This window comes from Bos grunniens, chromosome 8, assembly GCF_055505025.1.
Source record: "Bos grunniens cultivar Pamir isolate PY7600 chromosome 8, Bosgru_T2T1.0, whole genome shotgun sequence".
NCBI lineage: Eukaryota > Metazoa > Chordata > Mammalia > Artiodactyla > Bovidae > Bos > Bos grunniens.
Genome location: NC_141172.1, coordinates 82,618,902 through 82,634,332, shown reverse-complemented (window position 1 = coordinate 82,634,332; position 15,431 = coordinate 82,618,902). Strand labels below are relative to the sequence as shown.

At 41.2% G+C, this 15,431-nt stretch overlaps 1 protein-coding gene across 2 annotated transcripts in view; it reads left to right on the top strand.

Annotated features, from left to right (window-relative positions):
- The window catches only part of HSD17B3 (hydroxysteroid 17-beta dehydrogenase 3), a 54,007-nt gene extending 52,021 nt beyond the window's left edge, over positions 1 to 1,986 (top strand). For both annotated transcript variants that reach the window (XM_086417043.1, XM_086417042.1), the window contains one exon: positions 1,240 to 1,986. In XM_086417043.1, the coding sequence (XP_086273169.1) occupies positions 1,240 to 1,350 (111 nt within the window). In that variant the 3' untranslated portion in view covers positions 1,351 to 1,986. The remainder of the gene's footprint in view (positions 1 to 1,239) is intronic.
- The last annotated feature ends 13,445 nt before the right edge of the window (positions 1,987 to 15,431 follow it).

Below are 15,431 nucleotides of genomic sequence, written 5' to 3'. Positions count from 1 at the left end.
GCCCAAGGGTCTATATCTCCAGAGTGATCTCTACTTGTCTCCTGCCTTTTTGGGAGGTTCTCTAAGATCAACAAGTGGGTCTGACCCAGGCTCTTTTCAAATTACTGCTTCTGCCCTGGTTCCCAGAGTGTGTAAGATTTGGTGTGCACCCTTTAAAAGTGGGGGTTTCCTGGTGGCTCAGTCGGTAAAGAATCTGCCTGCAATGTGGGAGACCTGGGTTCAATCCCTGGATTGGGACAATCCCCTGGAAAAAAGCATGGCAACCCATTCCAGTATTCTTGCCTGGAGAATCCCCATGGATAGAGGAGCCTGGCAGGTTATAGTCCGTGGGGTCACAAAGAGTCAGACATGACTGAGCGATTAAGCACACAGCACTTTAAAAGTGGAGTCTCTATTCCCTAACACCCTCTGGCTTTACTGAAAGTAAGCCTGCTGACCTTCAAAACTAAACATTCTGTGGCCTCCTCTTCCTGACAAAGGACCCTTGGGCTAGGGAGCCCAGTGTGGGGCTCAGACACCTACTCCTTAGGAAAAACCTCGGCACTTGTAATTATCTTCCTATTTGTGGGTCTCCTACCCAAGGGAAAGGGCCTCGACTATACCACATTCCACCACTTTTACTCATCTCTTTGTGGTTTCCTCTTTCTGTCTTTAGTTGTAGGAGATTTTTTCTGCTAGATTTCAGGTCTCTGTCATTAATCGTTGTTCTGTAAATAGCTGTAATTGTGGTGTGCCTGTGAGAGGAGAGGGGCTCAGCATCTTCCTACTCCACCATCTTGGCCAATCTCCTGTTCATTAACTCTTTCATGCGTTCAGGTACACCAGTGTGCCTCAGCATTGTGTCAGATGATGGAAAGCATTTCTGATTCTTTCCTGGAATCTCATTTTAGTAGAACCTTGGTAGAATAAATATAAAGATACTGGGAGATCAAGGGCCAAGAGAAAGGTGCTCACCAAGAGAAGGAAGATAGGGAGGGTGTTACTATGGACAGAGTTCTCTTAATTTAGAAATATATCACAACTGATCTGACAAGTGACCACTTTGGTTCCTGAGAAAACCTCATTTGCCAAGAAAGTGTCACAAGACCTTGAAACTTTAATGACTACTTATAAGGTTTGGTACTTAACCTCATTCATCAGATATGTATTTTTAAAGATGATGAATATAAACTGAGATGTTATATTGCATCCTCCTTGCTCCTCTTCTCTCCCAGACACTTATGTTTTTGTCTATTTAAGGCTGTCATTCTGAGCCTGATCCCATCATGGGCCTTCTACAGCAGTGTGTTTCAGAAGATGCTCCTGACTCGTTACGTGGACTACCTCAAGAAGAATGCCAACATCAGATAGTGCTGGTGAACTCGTGTGCCATCCAGCATTGCTTTCTTCACCAGATTCTGCACTGGCCACAGAGGACTCAGAAACAGACCACTACCTTTAACCTCCCTGAAACTGGAGGGCCCATGTCACAGATACAGCACATAAAACTCAACTTTTTTTTTGCAATTTTACTCAAGTCTGGAGATCTTTGGGAGAGCTGTGATGTAAAAACATGTGTTGTGCAATAGGGTTTTAATAGAGAAGGTAAGAGTGTCTGTATGTCATACTGGAAAATTTCTATATGGGATTATATAATGTGAGAAGAAAGCTTCTGATTCTTTGAATATTAAAAACAATTATACCTAGTAATCTACTTTTATAGCTATATGATAGACTGTCTGAATTCCCTAAACATTATCAAGATTGTAGTAGTTCTTGAGTAGTCACTGGTTCTCAAGCTGGCTTCCTTCGAGACCCAGGAAACTGTCTAGGAGAATAGGTGGGGCAATGGCTACTTCAGGACAGTTGCTGGGAACCCCTTGTTTCAACTAATGCTGCCCCAGATTTATCTATTTCAATTTTATTTGGAGTTCCATGTAAGACTGTGTTTATAAAAATAAAAACAAAAAATGATACATTGCTAAATAAAAGTAGTTTAAAAAACCATTGTTCTAGTGCAGGAGTTGATATCTACAGAAATGAGGTTTTTACAGGTCTCCAGTTCTTGGGGTGCTGGACTGAGGGTTTCAACTGTCAACATATATAGGGTGGCATGTTGGGGAATTACTCATTCAAGTCTTGAGGGAGTTGAGGGAGGAGCATGCCAGCTGGTGAGCTGGTATTGTCTGGTGTTAATGAAGGGTGCCCCCCTTAGACATCATCATGCTCCAAGTACTGGCAGTGCTTGGCGGCATCTATCTCTTCTGAGACTGTCATTTGCATTTGTGGTGTGAACAAAGATTATGTGCTGGAGTGGGTAGCTGTTCCCTTCTCCAAGGGATCTTCCCAACCCAGGGATCGAACCCACGTCTCCCACATTGCAGGCGGATTCTTTACCAGCTAAGCCAAGAGGGAAGCTCAAGAATACTAGAGTGGGTAACCTAACCCTTCTCCAGCAGATCTTCCTGACCCAGGAATCGAACTGGGGTCTCCTGCATTACAGGTGGATTCTTTACCAACTGAGCTATCAGGGAAGCCTGTGACTGGACCTGAGCTAATTTGTCACTTGATTATCTTGCTCTATCTATGAGGCAGGCTAGTTGTGTGAAATCTCTTTTTTATGATGAAGAATAAAATCTCCTTATCAGCCAGTATCCCAAGAGGAAACAGAAGGCATGATTGAGAAATGTGAGGAATTAATTGCAAATGTGTGGGGAGAGTGTTAGGTAAGTCACCCGAGCTAGTGATTGAGGGGTGCTTTTACTACCCCAAGGTCTGAAAGGGCTAGCAAAAGAGGAAATATTAGGAAGATTGGGAAGGAGGGAGGCAGAGAGAGAGGGGCATTGTATAAGAAGCACTGCCTCAGAGGAGCTGTGACCTTCGACTGAAAGATGTTACTAGGCTGTGGCCACACCATAGACAGGGAGAGGTGGATTGCAACATTGTTATTTGCAGTAAGAAACATATATTTCATTTTCATTACCATTCTTTGGAATTTACTAAATGTTAAGATCTATAAATATGTCAACTGTTATTCATAGTTGGCCCCTTTCATCTGCACTTGAGTTTAAGTTAATGAGGTTGCTTTTAGAAAGCCCCTAAAAATGACAGGTGGTTGCCAAGGGACCAACCATGTGACTAGAGTTGGAACTTTTAGCCCCACTCCTCAAATTTTGGGGAGAGATGAGATTGAGTTCAATCACCAATGACCAAAGATTTAATCAATCGACTATGTAATGAAGCCTCCACAAAATATGAAGTGTAATTATGGGGTTTTGAGAACTTCCAGGTTGGTGAACATGTGCAGGTGCTTGGAGGGTATCGTGCCCACAGTGGGCATGGAAGCTCCACATGCCTTCCCACATACTTTGACTTATGCATCTCTTTCATCTGGCTGATCCTGAGTTGTGTTCCTTTGTATATAAACTGGTAATTTAGTAAGTAATCTATTTTCCTTAGAACTGTGACCTATTCTAGCAAATGATCACACCTGAGGAGGGGGTTGTAGGAACTCCTGATTTATAACCAGTTGGTCAGAAGCCCAGGTAACAGCCTGAAGTTCAATTCCCATATGAAGTGGGAGCAGCCTTGAGGGACTGAGCCCTGAACCTGTGGGATCTAATGCTATCTTCAGGCAGATAGCATCAGAATTGAGTTGAATTGTAGGACATCCAGCAGGTGTCCAAGAATTGCCTGGTGTGGGCAAATCTCCCCACACAGCTGATGATCAAAATTACTTGAGAGTAGTGAGAAGGATGAATGGAAAAACAGGGATGTTTTTCCTTTACTGGAATGATATCCAAACATTATTCTTTTCTGAATCTCCAGCTGGTGCCTCCCACTGGACATATCCAACTGGAAACTCATTGATGTATTTCATAAGATCAGTCTCCTTAGATACCAAGTTGTGGGTGGGGAGGGGGAAGGGTAGAGACTGGATCTGGAGGAAAGGGTTGCAATATATGTCCCACATATTAAGAGATTTCCCAAAGTCGTACCATTAATAGTTCCTAGCACCTAGATTGGGACATTAAACTTCTTTTCTTACTTTACTTCACTCTGTGTTTCAAAGGGGGTAAAACTTTAAGCCAAAAGACTATGTATCTCATTGTGAAATTTATGATATCAACAAAGTGGGAGGTATTTTATAGACATTAAATGCTCATCTACTTAAATGTGAGACAATCTCTCTTGCTAGCTGTACTAGTTATTACTGCTATGTAATAACTGACTTCCCAACTTAGTGGCATAAACTGACAACCGTCTTCTTGTGCTTATGGATTTTAGGGGTCAGAACAGGCACAATGAGAGGGTTCATTTTGCTCCATGATGTCTGGGAGCTCAGCTGGAAAGACTCAATGACTGGAAATGATTCAGTTTCTGGAGATGGCATCATTGGAAGGGTTGCTTGGTTACATGTCTGACAATTGAAGGAAGTTGTTACCTGGGACCCCGGATGGGGCTGTGGGATGGAAATGCCTACATGGCTTCTCTAAATGCTACTTGGTCTTCCTCACAGCATGATGGCTGGGTCCTATGAATGCGCATCCCAAAGAAAACTAGGAGGGAGCCACAGTGTCTTATAGGACTTAACCTTGGAAGTCACATGGCATTATTTGAAAGCCATCTCAGATTCAATGGGAGGAAACACAAACTCCACCTCTTGATCAGAGAAGTATCACATGTAATAGGAAATATTGTTGTGAACATCTTTGGAAAATGAGCCACACTAATTAATCTTACCATAAGTTTGTCCTGGCCTGTATCAATTGTGGAAAACAACTGCATTTCAACTATCAATGGAACAACTTTTAAAAGTGTAGACATTGTGTTTCTAAACCTTTATTTCAATCCCTGGTAAATTTGCCTTTGGAGAAGAACTTATATAACCAGTATCTTAGGTGATAAAAGGAATGCAGCTCAGCTAATAAAACCAGAGCCAGATTTTAGATGTAATTTTTACCTGTGTGAAATAGGGGTTTTTCTGCTGTGTTAATCCTGGGTTGATTTGAAGGATTGATTATCTAATGAGATTTTTGAGGGTTTTTAAGAGAGAATTTTCCTCATAGGAAAGTCTTAAGATGTCGGACTGGATGAAATGAGGGTAGAAAAATTCTGTATTTTAAGATCTTTATTCCCATCACCACTAGCACTAGATAATAACTTGTTGAGTACTAATCATGTGTCAGTTCAGTTCAGTCGCTCAGTCGTGTCTGACTCTTTGTGACCCATGGACTGCAGCATGCCAGGCCTCCCTGTCATGACTAACTCCCAGAGTTTACTCAAACTCATGCCCAATGAGTCGATGATGCCATCCAACCATCTCATCCTCTGTTGTCCCCTTTTTCTCCAGCCTTCAATCTTTCCCAGCATCAGGGTCTTTTCAGATGAGTCAGTTCTTTGCATCAGGTGGCCAAAGTATTGGAGTTTCAGCTTCAGCATCAGTCCTTCCAATGAACATTCAGGACTCATTTCCTTTAGAATGGACTGGTTAGATCTCCTTGCAGTTCAAGGGACTCTCAAGAGTCTTCTCCAACACCACAGTTCAAAAGCATCAATTCTTCGGTGCTCAGCTTTCTTTATAGTCCAACTCTCACATCCATACATGACCACTGGAAAAACGATAGCCTTGACTAGATGGACCTTTGTTGGCAAAGTAATGTCTCTGCTTTTTAATATGCTGCCTAGGTTGGTCATAACTTTTCTTCCAATGAGCAAGCATGTTTTAATTTCATGGCTGCAGTCACCATCTGCAGTGATTTTGGGGCCCAAAAAGATATAGTCTGTCACTGTTTCCATTGTTTCCCCATCTATTTGCCATGAAGTGATGGGACCAGATGCCATAATGTGTCAGGACTATGTAAATTCTTCTTCTGTAATAACTTAGGAAATAGGTAAGAAATCACATTATCATTACCTTCATTGTACAGATGAGGAAAGTTAATTGTGAGCCACAGTGAAGTGAGTAAGCTGTATAGGTTCCCCTGACCAGTGAGTAACAGAGCTGGGATTTGAAATGGGTCCTCTTCCAGTGTCTGTAGGCTGAAGCACTACAGTATAGCCCTACCTGCCTGGATAAGATTCTTTAACTGGAATTAATAGCAAGGAGTGAACACTATTGCCCCCAACTCTGTATTTTTCACTTTCACATGTCGTGGAGAGAGAGGTGGAATCAGGCTTTGCAACCAGGCCCACGTGTCTTGATTTCAACACTGACCATTTTCCAAATTTACCATCATCTGGGAATCATTTGGGAACAGGGAAGCTTGCCAAATTTCATGGAACTTTTGTTTCCGCTGAGTAGGACTGGGCTCTTGTTTCTTTTTGTTTGGAGGGCTTAGGACCCCAAGGAACAGCATTAGCAGCTGGTCGTCCTTCCAGCCTTCCATCTGTATTACCTCCCTAGATGCCAAAGGCGGAAGAATCTCCCTGACAACACTTGGAGCAGGAAAATGAGGTGATTATGGGCTGCTGCTCTGAAAAAGTTGGGAGCTGTCGCTGGGGCAGTTCCCTCAGGCATCGTCCATTTCTTGTTCTTGTGGGATGGGAACCAGAATGCCCTACTTCAAAAAGATTTTTTAGCCAGTGCTTGCCAAAGAAAGCTGAAGACGGTCATCCCAAGGTCAGCATGATTTTAATCATGTTTGTCTGCTTCCGATGCCAAAAAAATGATGATTTTTTTCATTGTAGCTTATCCACTGCACTTAGGACTCAGTCTGTTTTAACTTGTGACTGCCCTCTAATGGTCTAGGACAGGCACTGTTGGGTTTTTCTCCATAATCCTGTAGGAGTTTTAGAACAGAATCCAATTTGGGGAAAGGAATCTCTCAGATTATTTTTAGTTCTTTTTTTTTTTTTTTTTTAAATTGAGGTGTAATTGACCTATGGGGCTTCCAAGGTGGCCAGTGCAGGAGACATAAGAGATGGGAGTGGGGAAGATCCCCTGGAGGAGGGCATGGCAACACACTTCAGTATTCTTGCCTGAAGAATCCCCATGGACAGAGCCTGGCAGGCTACAGTCCACAGGGTCACGAAGAGTCAGACACGGCTTAGCATGCACACACATAACTGACATATAACATTATATTATGAAAAAATATTTGAAATAACATATTTCAAGTGTACAACATAAATCAATACACGTATATATTGCAAAATCCTCACCACAATAAGTTTCATTAACATTCATCATCACACATGGTCACAAACATTTTTTTTCTAGTGGTGGGAACTTTTTAGATCTGGTCTCTTAGCCCCTTTCAAATATACAACATAGTATTGTCACCTTTGGGCTCCTCAGGTGGTGCTAGTGGTAAAGAACCTGCCTGCCATGAGATGTAAGGGTGGCAGGTTCGATCCTTCAATCCTGTAAGGGCATGGCAACCCACTCCAGCATTCTTGCCTAGAGCATCCCGTGGACAGAGGAGCCTGGGGGGCTGCAGTCCGTACGGTCGCATAGAGTTGGACACGACTGAAGCTTGCGTGCACACTGGTACCTTCAGTTGCCATGCTTCACATTACATCCCCAGGACTTGCTTGTCTGGGAATATGATAACGTCATAACTGGATGTTTTTACCTTTTGACCACCCTCCCCCACCTATTCCCCCACTGCACCCTGCCTCTGCTAACCATCAATCTGCTCTCTGTATCTATGAAAGTGGGTTTTCGAAAAAAGATTCCACATACAGATGAGATCATATTGTATTTGTCTTTTCTGTCTGACGTTTGTCTTAGCATAATGCCCTCAAGGTCTAGCCCTCAATTCATTTTTTGAGCTGCTTTTGTGAGTGCGTGTGCTTGTGTATCTGTGTAGGGTGTCATCAAGAGAGAAAGAGCGGGCAGAGGGGAGAGAAGGAGGGTGAAGGGGGTGGTTCAGGCTGTGATGCGAGCGATGCACTGCGAGTGGTAATGCGAGTGGTAGATGAAGCTTCACTCGCTTGCCCGCTGCTCATCTCCTGCCGTGGGCCCAGGTTCCTAAGAGGCCTAGGACTGGTAGCAGTCCACCCGCCCAGGGACTGGAGACCGCTGGGCTAAGGCACTTAGCCTTTTCAGTAAAATTACTTCAATAGTAAAATTAGAAAGATCTTATTATATGATCACGGAGAAGGCAATGGCACCCCACTCCAGTACTCTTGCCTGGAAAATCCCATGGATGGAGGAGCCTAGAAGGCTGCAGTCCATGGGGTTGCTAAGGGTCGGACACGACTGAGCGACTTCACTTTCACTTTTCACGTTCATGCATTGGAGAAGGAAATGGCAACCCACTCCAGTGTTCTTGCCTGGAGAATCCCAGGGTTGGGGGAGCCTGGTGGGCTGCCATCTATGGGGTCACACAGAGTCGGACACGACTGAAGTGACTTAGTATAGTATATATAGTATTATATGATCAATAATTTGCTATTCAGCTCTTATAGTCTATACATCTCAAGTAAGTTTTGAAAATAAGCTTTTTTTCTCAATCTTTAAAAGATAATTTTCCTTACTGTAAAATACACACAGTATAGGAAATACAGAAACTACAGAAGAAAGAGAAGAAAATAAAGACCACCATTTATCCCATCACCCAGTATTAACCATTCTTTACTGGTTAAGGATTTTCTTTTCTACATTTTCTCTCTGTGTGTGTTTGAGACACAGACTTTACATTCTGCATTTCCCTTTAAGATTATAGTATGGAATTTCCTTGTGTTAATCAGTATTCAAAAGATGATTTACAATGGTTACTTAATATGACTAAACATATTTATTGTATAATTTTTTTTGCTTTGCATTTAGATATTTTCTGATTTTTAAAATTTTACAAATAACTTATAACAATATATTAGATTGGCCAAAAGTTTCATCTGGGATTTTCCGTAAGATGGTATTTATTAGACTGTAAATTGTTCACAAAGCTGAGCAGCAACTGACAATTAATTTTAGAATAATTTCAGAACATTTCATCACCCCACATAGGAAGACCATACCCATTAGCGGTCACTCGCTAATCCACATGCCCCATCCGCAGCCCTAGGCAACCACTAATCTACTTTTTGTCTCTATGGATTTACCTACTTTAGACTTTTGGTGTAACTGGAGTCATATAAAACGTAGGTTTTTCATTGGCTTCTTTCACTTAGCATAATGTTTTCAAAGTTTATCCATCTTGTGGCAGATATCAGTATCTCCTTTTTATTGCTGAATAATATTCTATTTTATGAAGAATATCACCTTTTATTTGTCAGCTCATTTGATGGACATTTAGGTTATTCTTACTTTTTAGCTGTTATAAATAATGGTAATATGATCATTTTGTACAAATTTCTGTGTTTTCATTTCTCTTCGGTATATACCTGGGAGTGGAATTGCTGGGTGATACGTTAACTCTACGTTTGGACCTTTTGAAGAACTGCCAGACTGTTTTCCAAACTGAGGATACCATTTTTACATTACCACCAGCAGTGTTTAAGGGTTTAAGCATTAAGGGCCCTCCACATCCTCACCAGTGCTTGTTATTATCTATCTTTTTAACTATAACCATCTAGTGGATTTAAAATGATATCTCACTGTGGTTTTGATTTTCATTTCCTTGGCGGCTAATGATGTCAAGCCGTTTTTAAGTGTTTATTGGCCATTTCTTTATTTTCTTTGGAGAAATGTTTACTCAGATTGTTTGCTCATTTTTAAATGTTGTTGTTATTCAGTCGCTCAGTCATGTCCGACTCTTTGCGACCTCATGGACTGTAGCACGCCAAGCTTCCCTGTCCTTCACTATCTCTCAGAGCTTGCTCAAACTCATGTCCATTGAGTCAGTGATGCCATCCAAGCATCTCGTCCTCTGTCATCCCCTTCTCCTTCTGCCTTCTATCTTTCCTAGCATCAGAGTCTTTTCCAGTGAGTCAGCTCTTTGCATCTCATGTGTGTATGAATTTACATTACTGGTTATTTTTTTTGAAGCAGGATTTCTGGAGGGAAAGATCTAAACATTAAAACAACAACAACAACAACAAACAAACTCCTAATGCTTATTACCAATTGTTTCCAGAAAAGTTGCATAAATTTATACCTCCATCTTTAGCAGTGGTCCTCAATCGTGGTTGTGATTTTCTCTCCCGGGGGACATTTTTCAATGTTTGGAGGTATTTTTGGTTATCTGAACTCAGGGAAGGAGGATACCACTGGCATTTCTTATGAATAGAAGCCAAGCATGCTTCTAAGCATCCTACAGTGCACAGTTATAGCCAACTGTCTCGCTGTTCATACTGTCTGCACTGTTCACTGTTCGAGTCTTAGGCAAGACTCGAGCTAAGAGGCTGGAAGAAGACGCGAGGAGCCATAGGAACTGCAGATATGTTTATTCTTTCCTGGCTGGCATGTCAGCTGTAGTAGCCGCCACAACATAACCTCACACAACATAACCATGGTGTCGCTCCAGTGTAGCTCCAGTGCAGCAGCAGCCAGGGCTTTCATGGTGGAACTCATACAGGCGTAATGCATAGGGTAGCTCGTGACCAAGCGAGTACCTCACGATGTGCACGCACAATGCTGTAAGTGAGCTCAGCTGTTACATAGCCACGCAAAGTCATTGTTTACAGAACATGGGGCAAGAGGGCATGAGAGTGTAGGGCAAGAGAGCCTAACTGGCTCCATCTTGTTAATTTCCCCACAGTGTCTATCTCAATACCCAGGTTCCTGCCAGCTTATTACTACTCTATTCCTAAGGTGTCAAGTTGGTGGCTGAATCTCACACATTTAAATGCCATCTGCATTTCGGTAGCAAAATGGAAGAAAGGGATGACAAAAATGGAACAAAGAGTGTATGCCAGTTTTATTTGAAGAAACATTCCTTTTATATAATAGAACTTGTATTCCTATTACATAGTAAAAGCTATATTCTTTGATTTCCCATGGGTAGAAACTAGCTGCAAGAGAATGACATTCTGTGACAACACATGCAAATCTCAAGACTTCTATTATGTGAAAAAAAGGATAACAGAAATGGGGAGAGAACAGCAGTCTGTGCATAGTTTTTGCTCTCCTTTTAGAGATAAGGACATGGAACCTCAGGGACACGTATAAATGCCAGACCTGAGATTTGACCCTAGCTCTCTCTGAGAATAAAATTCATGTTATTTCTATTATATCACATCACATTTCATTTAAAGTTTTAATGAGATACCAGGACACGAATCAATTATAAAACAAGGCAGATATTTTTAAGGTGTTAGAATATGTGTCAGGGAGCAGTGGGCCCCCCGATCTAGCTGTGGTCTTATAAGCTCCCACGTGCCAACTTCATGCCAGAGCTGTGACTCACCCTTTGAAGAGAGCTCACAGGAATCTGTGACAAAGACCGCCAAGTGGGACAGTGAGTTGGGAAGCTCATCAGAAACATTGGTTAAACCTGGGAATCAAGAAGGATAACACATACGTTAAACATTTTAACTTAAAAAATTATTATGGAAAATTCTAAACACAAACAAAGCAATCACAGTAGTTTAAGCCACCCTCATTATACTTTTCAACAATGATCAACATTTTGCTCTTCTTGTTTCATCTATAACTTCATCTTCTTCCAAGCCTCCACTTGAATTTTTAAATTCCATTTTCTTTAGGTTAAATTTACATACATTAAAATATACAAATCTTAACTATACAATTTTGAAAATGACAGATGTGATCCATGATCTTATCAGGTTATCAAACATTTTCATTACCCCAGAAAATTTTCTGAATTCCATCAGTATAGATTAGTTTTGCCTGTGCTAGAATTTTATGTAAATGAATCATATAGTCTTGGTTCTTCTGCGGCTGACTACTCAGTATCATGTCTGTGAGTTTCATCTATGTTTTTTCAATCATTCCTTTCCAATTTGGATATTATTTCATGTAGGAACATATCACATTTTGTTTATCCATTCTTCTCCTGATGGACATTTGGTTTTCCAATACACTTGTAAAAGTGTATTTCTTTGGCAATCTTTTGACATAGGGCCAAGTCCTTTCTTTTAAATATGGTCCCACTGATTGGAATTGCAACTTGTCTTTCTTACATAAATCATACTCATATAATGCATCAGTTACAGCATATAGATTTTATTTCTTTAAAGGGGGATGAGAACTTCACATTTAGAAGCAATCTGAATGCAGAATCATTTTGAAGTTTCAAAATCCCCCCAACAATATTTCACAGTTGTTTTGTCCATGTCTAATTCTACTGTGATAATTTTTTATTGATTTCCCATTACTGAGTCTTGCCAAAGCACTAACTTTAGTTTTCCTAATATTAATAATAATAATCATCTTGACGTACTCCTTTTCCTATTTGGAACCAGTCTGTTGTTCCATGTCCAGTTCTAACTGTTGCTTCCTGACCTGCTTATAGATTTCTCAAGAGGCAGGTCAGGTGGTCTGGTATTCCCATCTCTTTCAGAATTTTCCACAGTTTATTGTGATCCACACAGTCAAAGGCTTTGGCATAGTCAATAAAGCACAAATAGATGTTTTTCTGGAACTCTCTTGCTTTTTCGATGATCCAGCAGATGTTGGCAATTTGATCTCTGGTTCCTCTGCCTTTTCTAAAACCAGCTTGAACATCTGGAAGTTCATGGTTCATGTATTGCTGAAGCCTGGCTTGGAGAATTTTGAGCATTACTTTACTAGCATGTGAGATGAGTGCAACTGTGTGGTAGTTTGAGCATTCTTTGGCATTGACTTTCTTTGGGATTGGGATGAAAATTGACCTTTTGCAGTCCTGTGGCCACTGCTGAGTTTTCCAAATTTTCTGGCATATTGAGTGCAGCATTTTCACAGCATTATCTTTCAGGATTTGAAATAGCTCCACTGGAATTTCATCACCTCCACTAGCCTTGTTTGTAGTGATGCTTTCTAAGGCCCACTTGACTTCACATTCCAGGATGTCTGGCTCTAGGTGAGTGATCATACCATCGTGATTATCTTGGTAGTGAAGATCTTTTTTGTACAGTTCTTCTGTGTATTCTTGCCACTTCTTCTTAATATCTTCTGCTTCTGTTAGGTCTTAAACTGGACATGGAACAACAGACTGGTTCCAAATAGGAAAAGGAGTATGTCAAGGCTGTATATTGTCACCCTGCTTATTTAACTTATATGCAGAGTACATCATGAGAAACACTGGGCTGGAAGAAGCACAAGCTGGAGTCAAGATTGCCAGGAGAAATATCAATAACCTCAGATATGCAGAAGACACCACCCTTATGGCAGAAAGTGAAGAGGAACTAAAAAGCCTCTTGATGAAAGTGAAAGTGGAGAGTGAAAAAGTTGGCTTAAAGCTCAACATTCAGAAAACAAAGATCATGGCATCTGGTCCCATCACTTCATGGGAAATAGATGGGGAAACAGTGGAAACAGTGTCAGACTTTATTTTTGGGGGCTCCAAAATTGCTGCAGATGGTGACTGCAGCCATGAAATTAAAAGACGCTTACTCCTTGGAAAGAAAGTTATGACCAACCTAGATAGCATATTCAAAAGCAGAGACACTACTTTGCCAACAAAGGTCCGTCTAGTCAAGGCTATGGTTTTTCCAGTGGTCATGTATGGATGTGAGAGTTAGACTCTGAAGAAAGCTGAGCACTGAAGAATTGATGCTTTTGAACTGTGGTGTTGGAGAAGACTCTTGAGAGTCCCTTGGACTGCAAGGAGATCCAACCAGTCCATTCTAAAGGAGATCAGCCCTGGGTATTCTTTGGAGGGAATGATGATAAAACTGAAACTCCAATACTTTGGCCACCTCATGCAAAGAGTTGACTCTTTGGAAAAGAATCTGATGCTGGGAGGGATTGGTGGCAAGAGGAAAAGGGGACTACAGAGGATGAGATGGGTGGATGGCATCACTGACTCGATGGACGTGAGTTTGAGTGAACTCCGGGAGATGGTGATGGACAGGGAGGCCTGGCGTGCTGTGACTCATGGGGTCGCAAAGAGTTGGACACGACTGAGCAACTGAACTGAACTGAACTGAATCATCTTTCTTTTCATAACAAGATTTTGTTGGTTTATATAATTTTTAATTTGTTGAATAATTATAATGATAAATGCAACAGATAAAAACAGGAATAACACAATTCTCTTCATAAGCACTAAATTCTTTTGGTAGGAAGAAATGAAAGGGTAGATAACAGAGAGGAGCATTATACTTGGTAATAAATGTTTAGTTAGCATAGTCCCTGATTTGTAGTCAATGTTTTTCAGAAAGAACTAAGAATATCTGTTTGCTCTGGTTACTGTTGTTGTGTAATGAACACCCAAATTTAATAGCTTAAAGAAATTATTCTATTATGCTTGTGGCTTTTGCAGGTTTTGAATTCAGATAGGATACAGTGGGAAAGACAAAGGATGAGATAGTTGGATGGCATCACCGATGCAACGGACATGAACTTTGGCAAACTCTGGGAGATGGTGTGGGGGACAGGGAGGCCTGGCATGCTGCAGTCCATGGGGTCACAAAGAGTTGGACATGACTTGGTGACTGAACAATAACAAAATAGTGGGAAAGACTTGTATCTGCTTCAAGATGCATGAAGCCTCATCTTCACCTGGAAGGTGTGATGGATGGAAGTGACAGTATCTGACAATTGATGTGAGCTATTGGCTGGGACCTTAGCTAGGGCTGTCAGTTGAAGCCTATCCATGTGGCTTGAGCCTCCTCACAGCACAGAGATCTTGCTTGGTAACTTAGGGTTTCAAAAGAGAGTGTTCTAGTGAATTTGTAGGAAATGCACTGTTTTTTAACCTAGTTAAGAGTTATTCTGTTTTTTACAAGTAGCTAATAGTGAATATATTTTTATGGACTTTTTTGGCCATCCTTTTTGTGGGATTAGCTAGTGATTCATCATCTACTAGAATTTTAAAAAGCTCAACTGGAATTCCATCACCTCCACTAGCTTTGCTTGTCATAATGCTTCCTAAGGCCCACTTGACTTCAAACTCCAGGATGTCTGGCTCTAGATGAGTGGCCACACCATCTTTGTTATCCTGGTCATTAAGACATTTTTAGATAGTTCTTCTGTGTATTCTTGCCACTTTTTCTTAATCTCTTCTGCTTCTGTTAGGTCCTTACTGTTTCTGTCCTTTATCATGCTGATCCTTGGATGAAATGTTCCCTTGATATCTCCAGTTTTCTTGACAGATCTCTAGTCTTCCCCATTCTACTGTTTTCCTCTACTTCTTTGCATTGTCCATTGAAGAAGGCTTTCTTATCTCTCCTTGCTATGTTAAAATGCTGCACTCAATATATCAGCAAATTTGGAAAACTCAGCAGCAGACCTTGGACTGTAAAGGTCAGTTTTCATTCCAATCTCAAAGAGAAGAAGTGCCAAAGAATGTTCAAACTACCAGACTGTTGTGCACATTTCTCATGCTAGTAAGGTTATGCTCAAAACCATTCAAGCTAGGGTTCAGGAGTATGTGAACTGAGAACTTCCAGATGTCCAA